General features: G+C 37.8%; 2 protein-coding genes across 5 annotated transcripts; both read left to right on the forward strand.

Annotated features, from left to right (window-relative positions):
- The first annotated feature begins 7,352 nt into the window (after window positions 1-7,352).
- Window positions 7,353-11,863, forward strand: pex13 (peroxisomal biogenesis factor 13). Its single transcript, XM_055029130.1, has 4 exons — window positions 7,353-7,509; window positions 8,715-9,442; window positions 10,264-10,386; window positions 11,031-11,863. The coding sequence occupies exons 1-4, from the start codon at window positions 7,436-7,438 to the stop codon at window positions 11,387-11,389; spliced, it is 1,284 nt and encodes a 427-aa protein (XP_054885105.1). The 5' UTR covers window positions 7,353-7,435; the 3' UTR covers window positions 11,390-11,863.
- A 538-nt stretch (window positions 11,864-12,401) lies between these two features.
- Window positions 12,402-23,522, forward strand: sanbr (SANT and BTB domain regulator of CSR). 4 transcript variants are annotated; one of them, XM_055030291.1, is made up of 21 exons: window positions 12,402-13,100; window positions 14,677-14,828; window positions 14,975-15,149; window positions 15,996-16,092; window positions 16,298-16,536; window positions 16,662-16,720; window positions 16,892-17,052; window positions 17,141-17,227; window positions 17,320-17,430; window positions 17,697-17,820; window positions 18,079-18,231; window positions 18,506-18,648; window positions 18,727-18,823; window positions 18,900-18,932; window positions 19,006-19,105; window positions 19,930-20,015; window positions 21,107-21,135; window positions 21,210-21,283; window positions 21,361-21,449; window positions 22,458-22,605; window positions 23,112-23,522. In XM_055030291.1, exons 2-21 carry the CDS (start codon window positions 14,679-14,681, stop codon window positions 23,447-23,449), a joined length of 2,493 nt encoding a protein of 830 aa, XP_054886266.1. In that variant the 5' UTR covers window positions 12,402-13,100; window positions 14,677-14,678; the 3' UTR covers window positions 23,450-23,522. The 4 variants fall into 4 exon arrangements, with proteins under 4 accessions (XP_054886266.1, XP_054886267.1, XP_054886269.1 ...); XM_055030292.1 differs by having other exon boundaries at window positions 21,361-21,453; window positions 22,523-22,605; window positions 23,112-23,272; XM_055030294.1 differs by having other exon boundaries at window positions 22,523-22,605; window positions 23,112-23,255.
- Window positions 23,523-24,075: the final 553 nt, after the last annotated feature.

The raw sequence follows: 24,075 nt of genomic DNA on the forward strand, positions 1-24,075 counted from the left end.
AGCTCCATTTCACTCATAACATGGGAAACATTTCTTGGTACAAGTGAAAAAAATTGCCAGTGAAATAAGATTTTCTTTTAAATATTGAGAAATGATTGACATAAAACAAGCTCATCTTGCTGAAAAGTTATTTGTAAACTAGTTTTATTTTATTTCAACTATAGTACAATATTTGTACTAGAAACTACACCAAAAATACATTATGTTTTTGCAGTGTTTTTATATTTCTCATTTCTCAGTGAGACTTATTGATTCTTAATTTGTAAATTGATATGAAATGGAGGTTATACAGTCTTTTTGTATCAACCTGGACTTTGTACAGAAAATCTTGGAGATGGGAACAACGGTAACACCCGATTTGAGTTTATTTCTGTTCCTGAAAACTTAGTTATGATCTTCTGAAGTTGAGGTTACTCAACACATCAGCAAAACAAAATCCACGGGGTTTGACCACATGGCTTCTTGTCATCTGCTCTCACTCAAACCTGAAACTCACACCCTTTGACAGAACAACAATGTAATGAACATTGATAGGGAATAAATTGACACTCTGATTTTAATCTTGTTTCTTGAAATCTTCTGGCAGTTACAATCAACGTAAAGCGTCATTACCAAGGAACCCAGGATGTGCTGCACTGGAGATGTTTGTTTCTCTTGTATTGGGAGACTGAAAAGAAATGCTGCATGTAGCTTCCTTCCTGTCTCGTTGTGTAGAACCACAGTGAACCCTGATTTAACCTCGCAGCACAAGGTACCGGCAGCAGTCTGCTTTTCAGTTATTATCAGGGTTAGTTCACGAGTACCAAAGGGTTTTTTTAGGCTGAACTGAATATTTACGGACAATTTAGCCAAAAAGCCACTCTTGCAAACTGGTAAGCTCTGCCAGTAGCTCAACTTTGGTCTGACATTTTTGCAGCCTTTTGCAGTTTTATATCTAAAAGGGCAAAGAGACCCAATTGAATCTTCAAATATGCATGCAATAAGTCTAAATTCTTAAGGTGAAATGAATTCAACAAGCAAGATACTTAAATTTCTCATTTTTAAATGTAGAGTGTGAAAAAGAAAATCTAAGAAAAATTGCATTATTATCGGCAGTTTTCATTGACAGAGTGTGGCTGGATTACGTACAAAACATTTCCAGCCAAACAACTGTGATTCAAAGCTGAATTTCCGCTGACAAGTAGTGGAACTGAACAGCCAATCGTGCGTTGTTGCTAGGGAAAAATAACAAGCATTGACCAATTTAATGTATGTGAAATTTTTAAGCAAGGAAAGTTTTGGATTGCCATGGTTATGCTACAGAAATTAGAAATTTACTCTTTTTTGGTGAAAAAAAATCTTAAATGCTCTGCAGTCACCACTGCACTGGTTTGGAAAAGGTTTTTATACATTTACGATTTCTGTGTTCAAGTTACAATTAACTGTTTGTCATAGTTGATCATAACATGCTGATGGAAGGAATGAAAAAGTGGGTGGAAACAAACCAACACAATTATAAATTGATACAAATAAAAATCACTTATGGCGTTCCGCAAGGCACCAATCTCAGGTCACTTCTAATCAATATTCGCAAACAACTTTACTTAACCAGACTAGACGGAGGTAAAAGGCAGCATTTGTTTTCTGTTTTGAAGTGAATTAATCTTCCTATTTGAGTATGGTATCTTTATTAAAAATTGGTAGTTGTACTTCATTTACTCAGAATACATTTTATTTTAGGCCTTCAAAGCTGCAGAATTGAAATTTCTAGCACTAGAAAATATGTTTATGTTGCACTTTTCAAAACTTAGCATTTTATACATATTATTAGATGTGATTTTGATTTTTAATCTAAATCCCATAGGTATGCAGAAACTCTTTTTTAAACATATTAATGGTTTTTAAATGTCAATTTCTTCATCTCTGTTGCTTTATTTGTATATAAATAAACATAACACCATGACAAGGTGTAATAAATCAGCCTCCTTCTAAGAAAATGCAGTAACTTTGAGTTGTTTTTTTGTTTAGTTGAACTTAAATAATATGTGTTTAGCTATTGCAAATTACCCTCAAACATGAACCAGGGTGTGAAATAATGTATTGCCCAAATTATTGGTTAATAATAAGAAGACAGACAGTCCTCAGGTCCTGCAGTGATCACTTTCATCATGACATTTCACTTCTGCAGGAGGACGTATTTATCTGACGTCTATGCAGGGAGTTTTCACAATGCAACGCTTCACTTCTGGGGCACGTGCACGTTCAGAGTGTTGTGTCTATGTGCACAGACTTACTCTGCTTTCACAGTGACAGTTTGTTACAGTGGTTCATTGCAACGTATATCATTGAATATTTCCTACCCATATCCTGGAAAAGGCGAGCTAGACCAGTTTAGCCACTTATTGCCAGTAAGGCCCCTCCTCTGCTGCTCTGTCTCCTCCCTTTTTCAACGCCCTCCCTTCCTTTTCACAAACTCGGTGACAACATCAGCTTTCTTCACCTGAATGAACGTTCTGTTATCTCAGTGATTTAGAAAGGAGCTACTACGTGACTGAAAACCTCGTCATCATTTGCATGACAGTAGTGCAATACTGACAAGGCATTTTAAAACATATCTGCCTCTGTAGTATTTCTTTTTTTATCTATAATTACCTGAAAGAAGTTGACTCGAATACAAGTTATGACAGAGTTTCCCCCTAAACAGATGACTTATGCTCAAAAAATGCTAAACTTCAAGTATCTTTGTTCGCTTTTCCAAGCCAGACAGGACTTCCTACTGAAATATGAATAATGGTTATTGCTTGTATGCTCGACTCCTCCAATTTTTTTTTTGCAAACTTCCTGCAGCACATTTTAATTATAGGTATCCTTCGCTATGCATAGCTAAAACAGTTCCCCATGCAAGACCTAACTCATATTCGAGTGCAGGGAAAATCCCACAAAGCTCTGACTGTGAAAAACTTGTCACGGTGTATGTGTGTGGTGTTTAGCAGGGTGTTTTATGGCTATACATTCTGCCTTAAGTTGAATAAATATTTTTCTCTTTTTAAGTATACCATCTCCAAAAAAGAAACTAGTGATTGTTTAACTTTATTTAATTCAATTTTAAAGATGTATGCAGAATTTACATTTTTGCCCCAAAATATGTTTATTTTAACCTATCGAAAATAGTGTTCAAAGCAAAGTTTACTTTTTACGATTAGGATATAATTTAATTCATATAATAATGTTTTTCTTGACTCCCGTGTAAACAAACTTGGTGCTTCTGTATATTTGTGATATGATAGCTAAGCTTCAGTCAAAACTAAAACAATTTTTACAATATCATCTTTAAATTTAAGTCCCTAAGTCATAAGAGCACCAGATACATTTTTAATTAATACAATAAATAAAAATGTTTTTCTGAATGAATTATGCTATACTCCTACTAATACTTATGATACTGTACTTTTGTTATTTGATTAGTTAAGCCTAGCTAGCTAAGTCTCAGTCAGAACTGAAGATAATCAGACTTTCCATACTTATAATATATTCTTTTTTACATTAAAGTCCATTTGAGTCTCTAAGTTATAAGAGTACCATATATATTTTTGGTGAATATGATAAATAAAGACTTTTTGATAAGAGCTGTTTCTTATTTTTGGTTTTCTCCAACCATCATGCTGTATATCGCAAACAAGCGTCTCTACTTTGGTCTCATTTGTTCATCGCAAACCAACCTTGTGCAGTTCAACAGTAGAGGTTTTCTTCACATGTTTCACACTTGTAGAAAATGTTTCTCATTGTACATCGATGGACTTGGATTTGTTTTATTTCCAATAGGCAGCACCAGTTTCTTCTTTGAAATCTTTTTGTCTTGGTATTGTGGTGGGTTCTTACTTTTCTGTTATTTTCTTCAAAGTCCAGACATTTTTTCACTTTTCTTGTTTTCTTAATTACTGTTTTGCAACCACTGTTAGAGCCTTGTTCAATCACCTTGGCTGCTGTTTGTTTTTACTTACATTGCAGGTTGGCGTGCTCTCTATGCATCTAAGTCAGCGTTCTCACATGCAAGCTCTGTACCTTCCAGTAACATTTGTCTTTTAGCAGTTCCACTTTTGTAAACGCTTCCATCTAACTATCTGGCCTGTGCAGAGCGCTCACACACACATAAAGAGGAAGGGGGAAGTAGAAAGCAAAAAGCACCCATATCACTCTCAGGCCAGTCCTGCGTGCTGCCCGTCAAAAGCACAGCAGGAACGCTGGAACTTCAGCACAACCAAGGTTTGCCAAGCTGGGGTTAAATCACCGGCCTGGGCAAACCGGCAAGCATTATCAGACCTCCAGAATAGAAAGAGATGCAACAGATTGAGGATGTTGGGAAAAAACTCTGGGATTCTTTAATTCAGTTTACAATCCTTTCTGGTTATGATTCTCTTGTTGTGCAAACAGAGAAATATACATGGTGGGCGTGTGACTTCCCCAGAAGTGTTCGTCTTTCTTGAGGTGTAAGAATGAGTTAATTATCGTCTGCAAATGAAAATATCCTACCAACCTTGGAAAGAACAAACCGTTGTCTTACCGGAGTGGTCAGACCGACACAAGAATTCTTACATTCACTAAAACCTTATAAAAAGATACGATCATGTCTTGACTCTAGGTGGTACTTTGTCTTTGCCAACATAAAAAAGACACTGAAAAAACACAAAGTTTTACCGTAGATTTCTGGTCTTACTGCTCTTTCTTACAAGTAATCTTTCAACAAGAAATATAAACTTGTTTTCAGTCAATAATTTCTTCATGTTGATGAAGAAGTTCTAGTTCAATTGTCAGATTATTTCATTTATAACAGGCGGAAAATGTTTTAAGTCAAATGATGGAACAAGCACTTTTTCATTAATATTAAGGAATTATTTACTGAAAACAAGATCCTGTATCTCGCTGAAAAGTTACTTGCAAGTTAGTTTTGTCTTATTTCTGGTGAACTGAGATATTTGCAGTAGAAAATAGACTTGCTAAGACTTTGCAGTGGATTTTTTGAAAAGGGCTTGTTGGATTTATTGAACCACTAAACAACATCTGCCATAAAATCTGAATCTCTCAGTTGATAGAAGCTGGGAAACAAAAATAAGAAGTCATAAAAACGCCATACAGTCAATAACAGAGTAACCAGGAACAAACATTACACATTTTGTTAAGTGTCATAATCAAAATCATCAATACGCATCAAATACGTTGGTCAAGGTTCTAGTTGAAAGCAACTCTCAACAGGTGGCTTTTTGGCTTTGAGGCTGGATTTAAAGGAACTCAGAGTTTCGGCTGTTTTGTGGAATTATATAGGAAAGCAAATAAAACATTTTTTTAATGACTTTAAGAATTTACTCCAGGGTTTAACTTTAAGTCCTTTAGAATTTGCATGTCTCCTCTGCAGAGTTGCTGAACGATCACCATTTTCTGACCCCTGATCTTATCTTGTAACAGTACGAAAGGTTAGAATCACAAAGCGCAAACCCCCAAATACCAGGAGGACGAGACACCAGCTCGAGCATCTGCCCACAGTCGGCGTCAGCAGGAGGGTGACACTTCGGATTCCCACCTGTGGCTTGGGATCCCTGACACCGTCAGGCCACAAACTAACAAGAGTGCACCTACACCGGGGTATGACACAGGCAAACTCTGTCATGCTAGCTCTGGAGAATCTAGAGCGGCAGCTCTGCACACACACCCTCCCACGGCCCGCGACAACACTTGACATCACAGGACTCCCTCCTCAAACCACAGCGAACGCCCCCGCTGCAGCTAGCATGAAGAGCAGCCTCCCTCTCATACATGTCAGCCACTAGCAGCCCCCTGCATGTTTACTGACGTTAGTGAGAGCATTATTTACATATCTGATCTGAGTGGTATTAAAAACAGCATTACTTTTGGACATAAAGAAGGCTGTAATGACATAATTTATAGTTTTTTAAATTGTCTTGATATGTTTTAGTATGACATTTTCAAAACAAAATGACAATGATAGCTTGAACTGTTTTTTAGTATGATTTTCATGTTATTTTGTCACAAATATTTCATTTTCAATGTTCCAATCAGAAACATGTGTTCATTCTCTTTTGCAAAGTTTTGATGGAATTTTTTTTTCGTCCTGAAATCTATTTTCCCTGTCTCTAAGAAAGAGAGAGAGAACAAACAAACAAACAAACAAACAAAGTTGTCTTTAATTTAGCCATAAAATAAGCTATTTTTCAAAATCTAATTTGTTTGCTTGATTAATTCATATACAGTTTAAAACGGTCAGATGCTGACATAAACAAGAGATTTGCATAAAAAGTAGTTGGGAGAAAAACATTTTTATAATCTGACCCTTCTCTCAAAAGTCAAATAATCAATTAAATCAACCATCCACATCAGCACTGTGTATAAAAAATAACTATAAGTATTGAAAAAAAAAAAACTTCAGATGGGTTGGCTTGGACAAATTATCTCTAAATACATTTTTGTGTTAGCTGACTGACTGCACGTATCTCTTTATGATGCCAAAATGCATTTACAAGAGTACAAAATAGAGTAATCCAAAGTGGATTTAATTTAAATACATATTACTGTCTTAAATTCCAACGTATATGTATTTTCTTTTTTTTTTTGTTGCTGTTTTGCTTTTTTGTTGAGTTAACATGACTTGCAAAGTGAGGGATATTCCCTCTACAACTTCTGTTGGTACTTTTTATGTACATGTGATTACTCACTTTTTGATGTGCTACAGCACCCTCTGGTGGCCAATGTTTTAAAAAGAACGTAATATGGGAGCAGGCTCTACTAATCGCACAGACGGCATGTTTCCTTAGGAGGGATGGTAGAGAGTAACTAGTTATTCTCTTTTACTTGAGTAACATTTTTGGGCAAAGAAATTAACTTTTAGTAGTAGTTTTATTGCAACATACTTTTTATATTGTTTGCCTGACTATTTTATATGTTTAATCAAATATTAAAGAAGAGTAATTCATTTTACAAAATACTTTTTTACTCTTGAGTGATTTCTTCTATTACTACTTTTTATTTTTGCTTGAGAAAATACGTGAAAGTAGTGTTACTCTTAGTTGAGTACATATTTACGGTTGTTTTCCCCCAAGGTTAAACGCCAAAAACTCAAACACAACAATCATCTATCTATTATTTTGGTCTCACTGTGAGGTATGTTTGGTGACAGTGAGGCTTTTCGGGTGTAATAATGATTCCTAAATAGTTTAATAACGCATAATACATATATGTAATTAATTTATCATAATGAATTTATTCAAAGGTCTGTACATTTGTGGTCTGTACGTTTTGTGAACACACGTCGTGAAAATATAAGGTTTATTTTGTAATTCTGAAAATTACGAGGTGCACTGAAAGGGAGCATTTAAAAAAAGGGGTCAGCGGACTGGGATATACTTCGATGTGTGCGTTTTTAAAGTTGTTTGTTTAATATTTTACGATGGATTCACATCCTCCCCCAAAGCCTTGGGAAAGGCGGATTCCAGGAGCTATTAGCGCACCTTTAAATTACAGGTGAACAAGCATTTATTTGGGTTATTTTGTCGGGCTTTGCTGCTAGCTTAACGTAGCATTTGCTAATGTTGTGAGCTAGTTGATGCTAAAGTTGCTAAACCTGCGATCTAAACATTTAGCAGGTTTTTGCAGAATAATTTGACACAATGAGTTTGACTATATGTACTTCATCAGTTGTATGTTTTAGATTAATTAGTAAACGGTAACAAATTAATTAAATTAGGAACTCTTCTCCTGCCTGCGGCCTGTTATTTACTTTACAGTCTTACGGCTGAATTTTGTTGTTTTTTTGGGGGGGTTATAATTAAATATTAGCGCAACAGCCAGGATGTATAGGTTTCAGTTTTTATGTTGAGTGTTTAACTGGGCTATTGCTGCTAAAGGTTGTCATAAAAGCTGTTGTATAACGGAGGGCGCACTCTGTTACAACGTTTAATATTTTGGATAGCAAAATGTGTTTAATAGAAGATTTTTTTTACACCATTTAAACAAGTTGAAGGTAAAACTTTGCCACTGGAAAGAACATATTTACAGACAAAAGTTTGTTTTTTCTATCTTAAATGCAGGTGTATATATCTGTGTACATGTGTGGCTTAATTACTGCTCTGAGTATGTTGTTCCTCAAGTAAAATGCCTTTTTTGAGTCTGTTCATTAGGGCTGAAAGAATTAATTAAATTAATCGACTATTCAAATAATTATCAACCAATTTAATCAACCAAATTGATTAATAACTAGAGTATAGAGAGACAAAGAAAGCCCATTTGCTTAAAAATCAACATATTCAGTGGAGCAAATACACAAGAACAATACAATATATGGATATATATTTATACATTTAAGATAAAAACATTTGTTGTAAAAATGTTTTATGCAAAACTCCTCAAATGGGATAGTTTGACTTCAAATTTACTAAAAGACTGCTGTGTTATTTTGCTTTAGGCAATAAAATGTTTATTTTATTTAAAAAGGAGCTGAATTAACAATTAATTCAGCTTAACAATCAAGTTCTTAATCACTTGACAATTACTTCAATAATCAGTTAATGACAATTAATCTGATTAACTTGATAAATCCGATTAATCATTTCAGTCCTTTTTGCAACAAATAGGTCTTAGTTTAGCAATCTGTGAACCCTTTTCCCAGAAAGCTCTTTCTTGACACCTCCGCTGTCTAAATTATTTTTGCTTCTTTTCTCACTGAACAGATCTGCAGACATTGGACTGGCAGCTGTGGGGCCCTCCACGCCTGCAGGCCCTCCTGTTTTGACCAGAATGGCCCCTCCAGTGCCTCCTCGCCCCATGCAGCAGTCCTACCGTCCATCCTACAACTCTTTCACCTCCGCCTACAGTCCCTACGGGAGCTCCATCTATGGCGGCTACAATCCCTATAGCTACGGCGGTGGTGGCTACGGCGGTGGTGGCTACGGCCTGGGAGGCTACAGCCGCTTCCCTCATGCAGAAGAAGTCGCCCCCAGCCGGTTCGTGCAACAGGCGGAGGAGAGCAGCCGCGGCGCCTTCCAGTCGATTGAAAGCATCGTCCAGGCCTTCGCTTCAGTCAGCATGATGCTGGACGCCACCTTCTCAGCCGTCTACAACAGCTTCCGTGCCGTTCTGGATGTAGCCAACCACCTAACGAGGCTGCGCGCTCACCTCACAAGGGTTCTGTCAGCGTTCGCTTTGGTGCGAACGCTGCGCTACCTCTACCGACGGCTGAAGCGGCTGCTGGGGAGAGGGACGGACGCAGATGTGGAGGACTTGTGGGCCGACAGCACGACCGACGCCCTGGCTACAGCTTTGCCCAGGGCGTTTGGAGCGGCAGCCGAGGAACAGAGCGTGAAGTCCTGGCCGATCTTCCTCTTCTTCGCTGTAGTTCTTGGTGGACCCTATCTCATCTGGAAGCTGCTGAGCTCCACTGCCGGTTCTGAAGAAAGTGGTAAGACTTGCATCTGATTTATCTCTAAATTTAGAAATATTCAGCCCCACAGTGCTTGGTGCTTAGACTTGTTCTTAGTCAAAGGAAACAAAATGAACCGAAACCGCTGGAAGGTGGTGACTCATCCAAAAAATTTACCCAAGTAAGAGTAAAAATGTATTTGGTAAAAGTTTACTCAAGTACTGAGTAACTGATCAAATTATCATTTAATATTTAATAGTTACATAATCAGACAGACCAAAATATAAATTTAAGTGGACATTTTGGTATTGAAAGGACAAAAATGACAATAATTTATATAAATATAAAGAAACAAAATCAAGCAGAAGAAAATTTTTCCAAATCTTTCTTTCAATGAAAAACTTGAACCAAATCTGCAGGTCTGTGTCTGGTGAATTTTTGGTGAAAATAAATTTGGCCCTTATGTTTAGTTTTGGATTTGTCATGAGTTCTGTATATTTGTAGATTATTGATCGTTTGAAGCCACTTACCTTTGAACTCAAAGGTGTTCAACAGCACCTTGTACTTTGCCCTCACATTTAATCATGTTACCTGTCCCAATAAACAATAAGTCAATAAATCGCATGATAAAGGGAAATTAATAGTTTCCATTTGTATGATTTATTGTTTGTCTTTTCTCTCTCTCTACCAAAAACTACATGACAAAATCTTCAGTCTGGTGCTTCGCTTTCATTACTTTGTGTTGATCTAAAATACATAGGAGTGATTTTTTTGTAGATCTCTCATGAATACTTTTAAAAGTATGTTTTTGTCTTATTTATTTCTAATTTCGTTAATGAAGATGTTCTGCTTGTGTTCAGCCACCAACTGGGCCAGCGGGGAGGATGACCATGTTGTTGCCAGAGCAGAATACGATTTTACAGCTTCCTCAGAGGAGGAAGTTTCTCTGCGGGCCGGAGACATGCTTAACCTGGCTCCTAAAGGTCAGAACTCGTTAACATCTTCATGTAATATGGTGAGGGACAATCTGCTCCTCCAAAATATGTAAAACACAGTATTATTTCCGATGGTTGATGAAATAGAAAACATGTTTTCCTTGTAGTTAGTTGGTAGTTTCTGTGACGCAGAATTAGGACTACAATAAGAAAATGAAAAAATAAAATTACACGAGCCAAGTTACAATATTATGGAGATAAAGTCTTAATATCAAGAGAATAAACTTGTAAGAGAATGAAGTCATAGTATTGCGAGGGAAAAGTCCGAAAACTGGACTTTATTACTTTGTGACTTATTGCTAGAATAAATCACAATATTATGAGAATAAATCAATACTTTTTTTTGGTTTTTCTCAAAATATTGACTTTATTCTTGAAATATTCCGACTTTCTCGTAATTTGATCTCGTAATTTGAAAATAGTCTACTAGAGTAAAGTCTATGACTTTACTGTTGTAATACTAAGACTATTTTTGTAATATTAAAACTTTATTCTAGTAATTTTACACCTTTAGTCATGAAATATTTTACATTTTTGTTGCCATGTCTTACGATGACGCATTAAGAGCTTGATTAATATGTCATAAGTTTTCGGCGTTCTTTTAAAATCCTTGCTATCCCCGTCACGTTCAGAGCTACAGCCGCGGGTACGTGGATGGCTGCTGGCCAGCGTGGACGGTCAGACCACGGGACTCGTCCCCGCCAACTACGTCAAGATCCTGGGGAAACGAAGAGGCCGAAAGCACGCCGAGATGGAGACACTCGCTCAAGTGAAGCAACAGAGCGCCCAGACAGCCTCGCCTGCGCAGCCGCAGCCTGTTGCAAACAAAGGTTTCACCCCTGAGTTTGCCGCGCCGTCCAACGCTGCGTCTGCAGAGCAGCTGCTGGAGTCTGCGTACAGAGAAACTCCAGTTTCCTGCAGTCTGAGCACTTCGACGTCCGGGACGCTGTCCAACACTGTGCTGAACATCCCTGAAAAAAACGACCTCTGATGATGACGCCTTTGTGTGTAGAGGTTTATAATTAATTAGCTCGATCATTTCTTGTTTGCAGTCTTTCTGTGGAAATAGACTAATACTTGACAGCAGCAGCATCACAATGGACATCATCAGAATTTTTCTAGAGTTCTTGATTCAGATCATTAATCTGAATAAAAACTTAAATAGTTTTTAAACAAATGTAAGGTTTTCTCTCCTCATTCAGAGGTTGCTTAATAAACGTTAGTGCAAGTTTGTTTTGTAAGGAAATGAGATAAACTGATATGTTGTCATTTTAATGGACGGAGGTGTTAAGAACGTGATCATGTTAAGTTTGGTTGCTCTCGCCTGGTTTTCTGTGTTTTTTGTCTGGAACAAATAGGATTGTCGTCAGAGCTGGAGAGGTGTAGGCGCAAATTTTCATCACTTTATTCGTCACAAAATAATTTGTAAATATTTAATATAAATATTTTGAAAATAAATATTTCCAAGAAATGTTTTTTTTTTCTCTAGTCACTGGTAAATATATATATAAATGTCAAATTTCCAGCAAGATGTAGTCCACTGTACAACTACAACCCAAAACAGTCCCAGTTATAGTTTAAAAATTAAATTTAGAAGGAAGGGAGGGTGGCTCACACCTGTGTTTCGCCCATGGCCCCAAAAGGACTAAGATCTCCTCTGATACAGTTTAATCCATGGCCTGAAATTCTGCTATGGCTTTTAATTTTAAAGTTCAATATCATCATTACCATCTGGGCTTTTCGTTTTCGTTTTATTAATTCCGTCAATTCAATTAAAAACACCTTACTAATCACAAAGGGAAGTGATTAGCCATTTGAGTCATTTAATATTAAGAGTTTGAAAACTACAACGTCAATACACAGGCGCATTATTCCCCGCTTAGTTTCATATTAATTAGCACTTAACCGACTCAACAATTGCTTTATTTTTTCCTTTCTGTTTTCTGAAAGGTTTACGATGCAGTTTACGACATATAAACTGCATTTACGACCGTCGTCTCATGGTAACTGGACGCTTATGTTGCTGCAGTGCGACAACTGGGACAACTTTACAAACTAACGAGCTTTTAATGTGTATTAACCACTTTGTTTAGTCAGGTGTTTGGCTTGTCTTTAAACGAAATGGCACGTGAATACTATTTTATACCGCAAACGAGGATGTACATTTAGCGAACGCATTCGTTTATGGTTAGCGTTCATGCTAACTAGTGCTGCCTTCAGGGACTATCGAAAATGATGTATTTAGGGAAAATGAGCTCCACTTATTGACCTGATTTTTACAATCGAAAAGTGTACGGCATGAAAGCTGTCTTTTGTGAGAAAGTATATTTGATTTCTGTAGCACATTTCACTTATAAAAAAAAATTAAATCGCAAACTGTTTCTCAAAGAGCGCATATAAGATAAATTGTGAGAGAAGTACAAACAAATTTATTAATAATTTAAATAATATTTAAAACAATATCGAAGATATCTTCCGACATTAAAGTACATGCCGATATCAATTTTAAAACTGAAACCTGAGTTGAGTGAAAGTGGGATTCTGAAGTTAAGCTTTCGGTGGTTACCTGAAGGCAGCAAACAGTCCGGTCCCGCAAAGTTAGCTAGTCTGGCAGTTAGCGGTTGGAGCGCAGCATCAGCACCGTTATCGCCCCCACAATGGCAGAAAGGATTCCGCTGCTGCCTTGACTCTGCTGGAAGACGGTAAGCAGCAACCACGGCGTCATTTTTCTGTACCAGTTTTTTTCGTTTTGACTGTTTTGGTCGCATAAAAATGGATTTGATTTGCCCCGAAGCGCCTGACGTGTCAGGAAGAGTTACTGGAGGTTCGGCCTGCGGCAGAACCACGTCCCATTTTTATCATCATCATCACACAATTAAAATGCATCATCAGCCACCTATGTGCACTTTCTCAACTCGCTTGTATTGCTTAAATTGGAAACTGATATATCTTCTTAATGTTTTTATGATATAAACATAGCATTAGTAAATATTTAAAAGAATTCAAGATATTTTTCATCTTTAAGGTAACACGTATCCTGCACAATTTAGGTGAAAAATATATAATGGTTTAGATTTACTGTACTTCTGGACTCTAGCGAGGTGGTTTTATAACTTTAACATCAAGTCTAAAGTGATTAGTATTTGGAATTCAGGAAGTTTAACCCCACAACATGATTCTGCCACTACTATGTTTCACTGGGAGTTTGGTGTTCATTCCGCAATGCAGAGTTGTTGTGTAAAATTTAAAGCCAAAACTCATTTTTAGGTTTCATCTCGGGCTATACAATACATTGGTTTTAACAATTTATTAAATGTGCTGTTTCTGAAGACTACATTTTTGGAAAATGTAGATTTTCTTAACAAAATAGATAAAATAATATCTAAACAAAAGGAGGCTTCATGAGTGCAGAGCAGAACTAAAGAGCAGAGAGAGAAGAAAAAAGTTCAAGCCATTTCTTCCATCAATCACAATATCAATGGATAGTATTGATATTCATCAACCATCAACCAAACAGAGATTTAAAAAGGAGCAGCAAAAGCAAATGAGGTGGATTAGCAGTGCTTGTCTACACCTAATTGTGTCATCCAGAACATTACTGTGGAATGTTGTTTCTGCTGCCCTGAAATTGAGCCGTTACCATGTCATACAGCCGCAGTCTTCAGTCAGAGGCCACTTCACATTTTTTGCGAGACTGACTGCTACTGGAAATCCTGCTACAACCGTTTGGGGATGAGTTACGATAACTAAAGCAGTTTTGTTTAACATTCTGGTTGTTTCTGTGTCTTTCTACAATATTTTTTTTTTTTACATTTCTTTAAATATACTTAATTTGTATTATTTATTTATTTGCACTGCCGTTGAGAGTCTCTATCTTTCTTTAAATTACTTGTGCTTTCTTGCACAATGACAATAAAGTAATTCTGATTCTATTTCCTTCATAATTTTATTTTTTTGCATGCAATAAATAATTTTCTAATGTAGTCGGAAATGCTAAATATTCCATTTCAATTCAAATAAAAATGTTTAACTTCAAGGAAATCAGGCTTTTTCAACTCTTTGCTGACGCTACATTATTGAAAACAAAACAGTAACTGGCTGCTTCAACTAAATACAATATTTGTGTTGAAAAGATATAAAATAAATTTAAAAAGTGACTTTATCTTTATAAAATCTAATCTGATTCTTAAAATGCAAAGTCTTTCAGAAAGTTCAGATCAGTTCTGTTCTTGTTGACTGAATGCATCTTGTTTGTTTGTTGACCGTCTTTCTGTGTAGAGATGAGTCGCTTCTGTTCGGACAACAATAATTTCCCCTACGACAACAATGTCCTGGTTCTGGACATGGTTCTGGGGTCTCTGTGGGGGGTTCCTCAGCCCATAAACTGGGAGAATGTGGCCAAACTGGTGCCAGGCTTCACTCCGAAGGAGGTAACTGCAGTGCTGCTGGGTAATTATGAATGCCTCCATCATCCATCTCCTCTTCATTTAATCCATGGTGTCCGTCTTCTACTCCATGGTTTATCAGCAATTAGAATGAATGAGAGGGAATCAGCAGCTTTGATGTGGTTTCACAGTGCGCCCGTCGATTTGAGGAGCTGAAGGCCACGGCGGGGTTTCCCCTGGTGGATTATCAGTGTAATGACCTAACAGGAGGAAGCGGCTCACCGTCTGACAGCCTGTCTGCCCTGCTGGAAGCTGGAGATGTGGTCAAGAGAGAAGGAGGCAGTCAAAGCTGCAGCAAAGTCACAGGTCATTTTACGCTGCCTCTAATATTCACAGATGAAACCTTCAGTTCTGTTGGTTTAGGCAAAAATTCACATTCGATTTAGACCAAATCTTAGACTTAGACTTAGACTTGACTTTATTGATCCCTTGGGAAGACTCCCTCAGGAAATTATAGTTACCAGCAGCTCACAGGCAAAAATGTGGCACACAGTAAGCATACGCAAAAGAATACAAAAAAAATACAAATTAAATACAAAACAAAGAATATAAATACAACACAAAAGGAAATCTGTGCAGGGCCTTGAAGGGGATCTATTATGTAAAATTCACTATTTTGCAAAGGGTCAGGTCTCTGCTGCTCCTAAAATCAGACCAGGGGCTTAAAAAAACATTCACTGAGTTTAGATTACACACAGATGGACTCTAATTACTCATCAACAGTCATCAGGCAACTTCTGAAGGCGATTGGTTGCACTCAGAGAAAAGGGAGCTGAATACTTTAGCACACTGCACTTTTGAGTTTTTATTTATATCATTTGTATACCACTTTGTGTTAGTCTTTCATGTCAAATTCCAACAAAATACATTAATGTTTTGCAGTTGTAATGCGACAAAATATATAAAAGTTCAAGGGGTATAAATGCTTTTGTAAGCCACTGTCTTAGTGAATTGAATTTACATATTTTTAGTTCCTTTGTGTTGCTTTTATCTCCAAAGTGTGGCCGGAAAATTTGAAAACTTACCTTGAAAGTGCGGTGGGAAGAGTTTACCAACCCTGGATAAATTACATTGAAGTTTGCAGTTCTAACAAGGCAAAATGTGAAAAATCTCAAGATGTTTTGCTGTATTTTTTTCTCCTGATGTCTGCAGACTCCAAGTCGCTCCCTGCTGGAAGGGGAGGAACGGTGGAGAAGAAGGAGACGCAAGTATCAGTGGAAGAGGATGAAAAACCTCAAAAACCAGGGGAGTAAGTCATATCTGTAGTCTCTACAAAACTAGGGGTACGTGGTCGCCCCCTGGTGGTTAGAAGGGTACTGCATGCGATCTGTTTGTTTTTTTTTTTACGACTTTGTTATTGTGGGGCAATTTCAAATTAAGTGGTCCTGAAAAAGTTTGAGAAACACAGCGGTACATAACACTCAGCTTCACGTTTTGTATTCCCTGCTCTCCAGTCTCAACATGGTGATCCACGTCTGTGACGAGACCAAGAACCTTAAGCAGGATTTCACCTGCCCCAGAGATCTTCTAGTCAAAGAGATGCGCTACTTTGCTGAGTATTTATCCGTGGACCAGCAGAGGTGGGAAGAGGTGGACATCTCGGTCCACTGCGACGTCCAGATCTTCGACTGGCTCATGAACTACGTCAGGAGGAACTCGGCAGGAGAGGGGAACAAGGACAAACCCCGGCTGGGTAAATTAGAAACAAAAGCACAGCAGCGTCTCACGTTTATTTTTGTGCTTGCTCACCTTCTCCACCTGCTTGTTGTGAACCGCTGTTGGTGTTTGGTTTGTGTGTTCGGTGTCTGTCGGTTTCAGAGCCCAGCAACGTCATCTCCATCCTGATCTCCTCTGAGTTCTTGAAGATGGATACGTTAGTAAGTGTCCAGTACTGCCATAAATTAAGAGGCCACTGCAAAATGATCCATCCATCAGTGACCTTTGAGTTTTGCTCCATAGAAGCAGCTCCTGACAGTTATTTATTATTGATTTGTTTATCAAGCAGGTGAAAAATCTGCAGGAGTTTGAATATCTTCGTCTGTGTTCAGGTGGAGGAATGCATCCAGTACTGCCATAAACACATGAGCGCCATCGTTTCCACGCCCTGCAACATGAACTGCATCAACAGCAACCTGGCAACACGGATTGCCGAGCTCTTCAACCACAACGAGGCCGACGACATCCGCGACAAAAAAGATAAATTCAAGAGGTGGGAAGTTTAAAGCAGCCCGCGTGTCAACAGGCGGCTAATTTAGAAGCTAACGCTGCTTTCCTCCTCTTTTTCTTCTGTGTCAAAGCAAATTGTTTCAGAAGAAAATTGAGCGGCTGTTTGATCCAAACCACCAGAACAAAGATTCACCCGGAAACGCCTCGACTCTCTATAGGTTGGAACAGCCTCTTTGCTTCTGCAGTTGCTTTTCTGAGTTGTAGAGTTTCTGAAAATGTGCCGCTGTTTCGTTTCGTCCCTATAATGCAGGTGCGGTTTGTGCCTCAAGCTGCTGACCAAAGACACGGAGAGGAAGATTTCCTGCGTTTCGGGGAAAATCAACATTGACGTCCGAGGACAGATCATCTATACGCACACAAGGTACATAAATGTAAACAAATAAATGTAACAAAGGCTAGAGCTTTTAATTATTAATCATTTTAACACTAATGTAACTTCAGACCGCTGCACTCAGGCTGCACCTAATTCTGGTTCACTTCCATTGTTAAATTATTTACACATACATTTTCATATATATATATATGTAAACTCTACAACAAAGAAATATATATTCTTAGTTTTATTGTGACACTGTTGTTCATTGAGACGTTATTTAATGTTGTTATTAATGTGGTTTGGGTTCACAGACAGAAGAGCTGGGATGTGCATGAATACACCACAGCTTTATATGAGGAGCTCAAGTCCTGGGTTCTCGTTTACTGGAGAATCTGGGGAACCATCAACTACCTGACCTGCTCCCGCTGTCAGCAGGTCAGAGTCTCCTGACTCGACCCCAGAGTCGGGAGGAAACGATAGTTAGTGGCAATGATTATTATGTTTGCAATTTAGGTTGGAAGGAGAGTTGGAAACCTTACCTCCAAACTTCCTTCAGCCATAATTTTACTCTCTTTTTCTGCAATTTTCAGTAAAAAGCAGCATTCACGCTGCATTTTTGCAGAAAATTCTTATTTTTCTAATGGTTTTCTGTGATGAGCTATTCTCTAAGACCCGTCTGTGTGTTTTGTGCAGGTGTTTGTTTGTGCAGAGCTGACCCAATGCAAATATCACCCAGACAGCGTGTTGTACCCCAGCATGGGCACAGAGAAAGGCTGGCATGGGGCGGGAATATACCCCTGCTGCAACCAGAGGGTTCTCCGCTTTGACCCCACTGGGATACCAAAGGTTTCCAGTTTAAGATACTAAAAACCAGGCCAGAAATACTTGGGAATATTTTGTGTTTTTTCAGTGTATATAGAGGGCTAAAGATTCGCTCCTACATTTCTCAAAATATGGGAATCAATTTATAATTTAGCAACAAAATTCAAAACTTTCTAACATCAGAGAGATCAGGCTGACTGGTTAATGTGTGTGTGTGTGTGTGTGTGTGTGTGTGTGTGTGTGTGTGTGTGTGTGTGTGTGTGTGTGTGTGTGCGTGTGTGTGTTCGTGTTCGTTCAGGGTTGTAAGATGCGGGATCACATCGTGAACGTACCAGATGAGGAGAAATGCGACGAGGCGACGGCGGCTCAGACCAGAGTCCTTAACGACCTGCTGCTGCACAGAGACGCTGTGTGTTTGTCCAACACGTCGCCGGCAGAAAGGTCAGTGGAAAGGTCATCGCCATGACAATTTTCCCCTGATTTCTGATAAAAGTTAAACGTCCTGCTGGTGCTCGTCAGCTCTGAGGAGAGTCCGCCCGGAGCAGAGAAAGTCCCAGACTGCAGCGCTCTCCTGGAGCCGACACTCCTCGGACCTCTGAGAGGAGACGGCAGCTCTGTACGTCTCTTTAAAATCATTTTCAGTTCGTTTTTCTACAGATTCACATTCAATTTCCTTTGTGTTTTTCACCCAGTTTTCCCTTTTCAAGAACTGGACTCTTCAGCTGGTAGGACGCCTCGTCGTTTTCAGAGATTCTGGTGACGGTTGTTGAGTCAGAAACTGAAACTCTGCTCTTCCAGAGGCAGCAGTCCCTCCTGTCAGAGGACGAGGAGTACACCACGGGGTCAGAGGTCACCGAAGACGAGGTGGGGGACGAAGAAGAGCTGTCGAAGAAACAAGGTGAGAGTCTGGCAGAAAAGTCTAATTGTGATGTTTAATCTGGTAGCAAAATATTTTTTGTTCGACCCACAAACTGCTGCTTTGGAAAAACGTTATTAAAAGTAAAAAATAAGCTCATTTCTGTCATTTATTTCACAAAAACTTTCTGACTTTCAGAATCACCAGGCGTGTAAAAAATACAAATATATTACATATTTCTGCTAGAAAATTTCTGAGATTAATCAGAAAATTTTTTAGACTAATCCATCAATTTTTTTAGAAGTTTTCAAGTTTTTTCTAGAAAATGTCTGAGGTTAATTTGAAAATTTTTTGAAACATGTTTTTGCTTCTCAAGCTCAGAAGATTCCTTGTCTATTCAAAAAAATTCTAAAATTAATCTCAAAACTTCATAATTTTTTCTAGCAAATTTTCAACTTCAAACTCTGAAATTTCCTTTTTTTTTTCAAAAAAATTTCTGAGCTTAATCTCAAGATTTCTTGAAATTTTTAAACTGTCGTACACTGAAATTGGAAGATATTTGTAAATGTCTAAAATAAAATGCAACAACCAAAAATAGCTAAATAAAACTGAAATATAAATATATAAATGTTTGTGTTGCTGTAAACAAATTCACCTTTCAATAAATATTAATAATCAGAATGGAAATTGTCAAACTCATTTTAATTCTTCATACAAATAATTGATTAATTGCGATAACTTTGATAAATATCCAGGTGTTTTTTTTTTTCTTCCTCTGAATCTCATTTTATTTATTCAGTTCCTGTTTCCAGCCAGCAGGTGGCGACTGTTGCATTCTGTTTATTCCTCTTACCTGTTTTTTCCAGCTGCTAAGAAGGCGAAGAAGACCCACAGACCTCTGAAGAAACAGCTTTCCTCTCCGAACTTTCAACGCAAAGACAAATTTGAGAAGGTAAGTCGCTGATTTCATGGATTCATCTCTTCTTCTCCTTTAAGGATCATTTCCAACGAACAGTTTTCATTACGGTCCTTGAAATCCTTGAATTTCAATCAATTGTTTTGTCATGAAGTGCAATCTAATGTTTGATTTAAAGCTTAAGATATTTTCATACATCTAATAAAAATGTCTGAAGTTAAACTAAACTTTTATTGCTTTGCAACCATCCAAAGTTATTTTCTAAAAGCTGGAAAACTTTGTTAGAACATTTCTTGGAGATATTTTAAAATCATTTTCTTAGTATATTTTGTTTTTAGCAGGAAAGTCATTGACTTTAACAGTTTGTTTGGCTTATTTCAATGTAATAAATATTTATTATTCTTAATTTCTCAACTGCTTATTGATAATTGTATATTTTACACTTTAAACGACATTAATGATTAAATTTTTTTGTTAAATTAATGTTTTCTCAGATGTGACAGATTTATAAACATAACATTTTGTAATATTTTAGTTAATCTTCTCCCTACTGTAAAATGTGAACTCACAATACATGATTAATAACGAGAGGCGGACATTTATCGTGTCATTAATCATTTATTGTGATAATATTTTTGCATAATCTGTCACAATATTTAAAATCTGGTAAAACTGTTTGTGTTGTTTGAATTGTTAGTTTTACAATTTTCTCCCCTGTTTGTTCAATAATAGTAACAGTAAATATCAATAAACGTAAAACATATGATTAAATATTACAGTTACTGTGGTCAGTTTAGTGATGCAAATCTCACTTTTTAATGTTAAAGAAACTGAAAATTGTTTTTCCAAGAGCGGTATTTGTGTTATTGGGGCTGTGATTGCAGTTATCTTAGAAAAAAGAATCATAAATACTATTTATTTTCACTTTTATGGTGCCACAAAATATCATAATAGAGCTATAACTCTATATCCTCCACCTCTACGTTTAACTGTAATAAATTATATAATTTAATAGTTAATTTAGCTCCAAAAAAAATTAGAAAACTTACAGAGAAAGTTTTCTCCAAACTAAAGCTTTATCTGCTGTTTCTCATATTTTACTCTAAGCTGTTTTTCTTCTTCCTTAGCCACAGTCCAGAGACAGCACACCTTTCACGTAAGCCTCACCTGAACGCCAAACACCTTTCTAAACCGAAGCTAAGCTAACTAGTGAATGTGTGTGTGTTGTAGCGTGAGCCTCCAGAAGAGTAAGTGGGACAGTTCCCGCTCGCTGCGGTACAACCAGGACGCTCAGAGAGAGGAAGGTAAAGCAGGACGCATCAAATGCTGTCGACCCGGGAGGCAAAACGGCATCAAACCGGGTTTGTTCTGCTCGTTTCAGACCAGCGGCGCATGGCGGAGCTCGTCGGCCACCTGACCAAGATGAGGTTCGGAGACCAGGAGCCGAGTAAATCCAAGGACAACAAAGAAGTGAGTGAGTCTACACTGCAAAAACACAAAACCCTACCGAGAATTTATTCTACTGAAAATATATTTTCTACTGGAAATATCAATATTTTGAGTAACTTTTCAGCTAAAAATTCATTAACATTGATTGAAAAAGTTCTAGTTGTAAGTGAAACAACCTGACAGTAGATGAGATTATTTCACTTATTTTAGTACATTTTAAATCAAAATTAAGACATTATTTTCTCAAAACAAGCTGAAAAGTTACTTATAGTTAGTTTTGTCTTATTTCAAGTGAACTGTAAGTTTCCTGCAGGAAATGGAACAAAATCACTCGTAGGTTTTGTTTTGGCCGTGAACAGAGACGAATCCGGTTCCTCTTGCTCAGGCGTCTGCAACCTTCGTTGCCCTCAACAGAACGAAATAAAACTCGAATAGAGCCTGAAACGATTCATGACTTTTTGAACATACTTAGTTTTTAATTTTTGATAATCGTTTTCTATTTTGTTTTAAAAAAAAGGCTGAAATGATCATTAATTCTAATTTTTAGAATAATAATCAACTAATTTAATAATCACTTAGAGTAGGATTTCAAAAGAACATTGTCAGAGCAGTAATTAACCCAAAATTGTGTAAGAAAAAACCAACAAAAAAACTCAAATGTGGCCTTTTTTTAAATCCAATTAATCATCAGAATAATCAGCAGATTAATCAATTACAAAAATAATTATTGTAGCCCAAATAAATTTGGAGTAAAAAATTAGCATCATTAATTTATTTAGCCTGTCATGTTTCCACAGTTAAAGAAAATATAACATATAAATAGTGTTATTTGTACATTAATAAATGACTTCAGAACAAAATATAATAAAATAAAATAAAACCTGATGACAAGAAAAATAGATCTAAAAAATATTGTTGACTCTTTTAGTGTCGTTCTAAATTTAACTCAGTTCCTCCAAGAAACTGTTTGAAAACATTTATAAACATGCGTTTGTTCTTCGTGACTTTTACCAAAGTTTGGAGTTGCAGATTGCTGCTCCGTCTGAACTGGTGTTGGGTTGTTTCCAAACTGGTTTGTGTTTCTGCTGGTCCAGCCGGCCGGTGGGATCTACGCCCGGCTGGAGCTGCAGTTCAGAGGCGGCGCTCCGACCCGACCGACAGCAGAAAAAGCCCCCAGGTATGTTTGTTTTAAAGATTTATACTTAAAAAAATGGGTTTGACAGTTTGAATTTAATCTACTGTATCAAATGTCAAGCATGGCAGTGGGTGCATCATGCTGTGGGATGCTTAGCTGCTTCACAGTAGCTTATAGATGCATAAACTCCATTAATATTGGGACTATTTCTCTAATCTAGTCTAATTTTCTGTCGTAATTCTATGGCACTAATTTTATGGTTGAAAAACCTAAATAAGATAAAAACGATACACAAACAATTGTAGTTTGTGATCAAAGAATCGATAAGTCTGGTGATTAATCGATAATCTTTAGGAGCTACTTAAACTTGTAAGAACATTTGAAAAGAAAAGAAAAAATATTAGAAATACATAAAAATATACAAATAATTAATATTTAAGATAAGAAAATAAACATTTTATTGCCTAAAATGAAACAACATAGCATTATTTTGATGATTCAGATTAATCGTTTCAGCCCTAATCTGAACATCTTCTGTTTTTCCACAGATCCAAGTCGCGTTACGCTCAGATCCGAACTACTTAATGATCCCGAAGTGATGAAAGATCGACAGAAACCCCGAAGACGAGGACCCGTCTCCAGACGAGGACCCGTCTCCAGACGAGGGACAGGCAGGTGTGGACTTCCTACTCTTGGCCGTCTCCGTACATGTGGACCTCCATCGGCTGCTGCGTGTTTGTGCAGCTGTGGCCGTTCCTCAGTAAACAAGACGAACCCCCATTGCTGCTTCATGAGAGCAGCAGGACCCCAAACACCAGAAAACGTCGGCCATGTTGTTTATCTGAGAGATTCCCACGCTTTCCTCCTTACCGGATCTGATTTGTAATTTCTTTCGGTTAAGGTCAAAATGCTTCCATCTGTAACTGTATTCAACTAATAACACATCTATAAACACTAAAAAAAATTAATAAGTTGTCTTTTGTCCAGTAGGTGGCACCATACAACCTTGGCAGAGGTTTTAAATGATCAACTTTGACCCAGTTTTCCAGAACAAGTCACCTATAGTCCCAACGCTTGGCCAGGTGATGCCAACAATGTGACCAAAGGGTTTTACTTCCTGGTGTGGATGAAGCGTCCAATCAGCTGCCAGCACCTTCTTGTTTAGGTCAGGGAGCTGGTTCGCTGCACTGGGTGGAGGGTCAGGCCGGAGAGGTTCTGGTCGGTATTAATAACCCAGCTGCACACCAGGGCATAAGGGGACATGAAGAGGCAGTGGGCTGGGCTCTTCTCCCAATCCCCCTCCTGGTGGGTGGGTAGGTGGGAGGGGGCTATCCCAGCTGTCACTTCTTCTCCTCGACAGCAGATGCCGAGAATGGCCGAGGATCTGTGGATGTGGGTCAGGGGGTCCGGTTACAGCAGGACTGAATTATGGGCCCACAGAGAGGCCCGAACGTAAGCACATCAAAAAAACCAGGGAGGAGACAAAGAAAGTCCCCAAAACAAACTCAAATG

This window comes from Poeciliopsis prolifica, unplaced genomic scaffold (genome assembly GCF_027474105.1).
Source record: "Poeciliopsis prolifica strain line A6 unplaced genomic scaffold, Auburn_PproV2 SCAFFOLD005, whole genome shotgun sequence".
Classification (NCBI taxonomy): Eukaryota; Metazoa; Chordata; class Actinopteri; order Cyprinodontiformes; family Poeciliidae; genus Poeciliopsis; species Poeciliopsis prolifica.

Excerpts from the sequence above, each read along its gene's own strand:
- pex13 (XM_055029130.1), top strand. The coding sequence starts at position 7,436 with ATGGATTCACATCCTCCCCCAAAGCCTTGGGAAAGGCGGATTCCAGGA. Across the intron at positions 7,510-8,714 it reads AGCGCACCTTTAAATTACAG|ATCTGCAGACATTGGACTGG; the intron begins GTGAACAAGCAT and ends CTCACTGAACAG. Across the intron at positions 9,443-10,263 it reads TGCCGGTTCTGAAGAAAGTG|CCACCAACTGGGCCAGCGGG; the intron begins GTAAGACTTGCA and ends GCTTGTGTTCAG.
- sanbr (XM_055030291.1), top strand. The coding sequence starts at position 14,679 with ATGAGTCGCTTCTGTTCGGACAACAATAATTTCCCCTACGACAACAAT. Across the intron at positions 16,537-16,661 it reads CAAGGACAAACCCCGGCTGG|AGCCCAGCAACGTCATCTCC; the intron begins GTAAATTAGAAA and ends TGTCGGTTTCAG. Across the intron at positions 22,606-23,111 it reads ACAGCAGAAAAAGCCCCCAG|ATCCAAGTCGCGTTACGCTC; the intron begins GTATGTTTGTTT and ends GTTTTTCCACAG.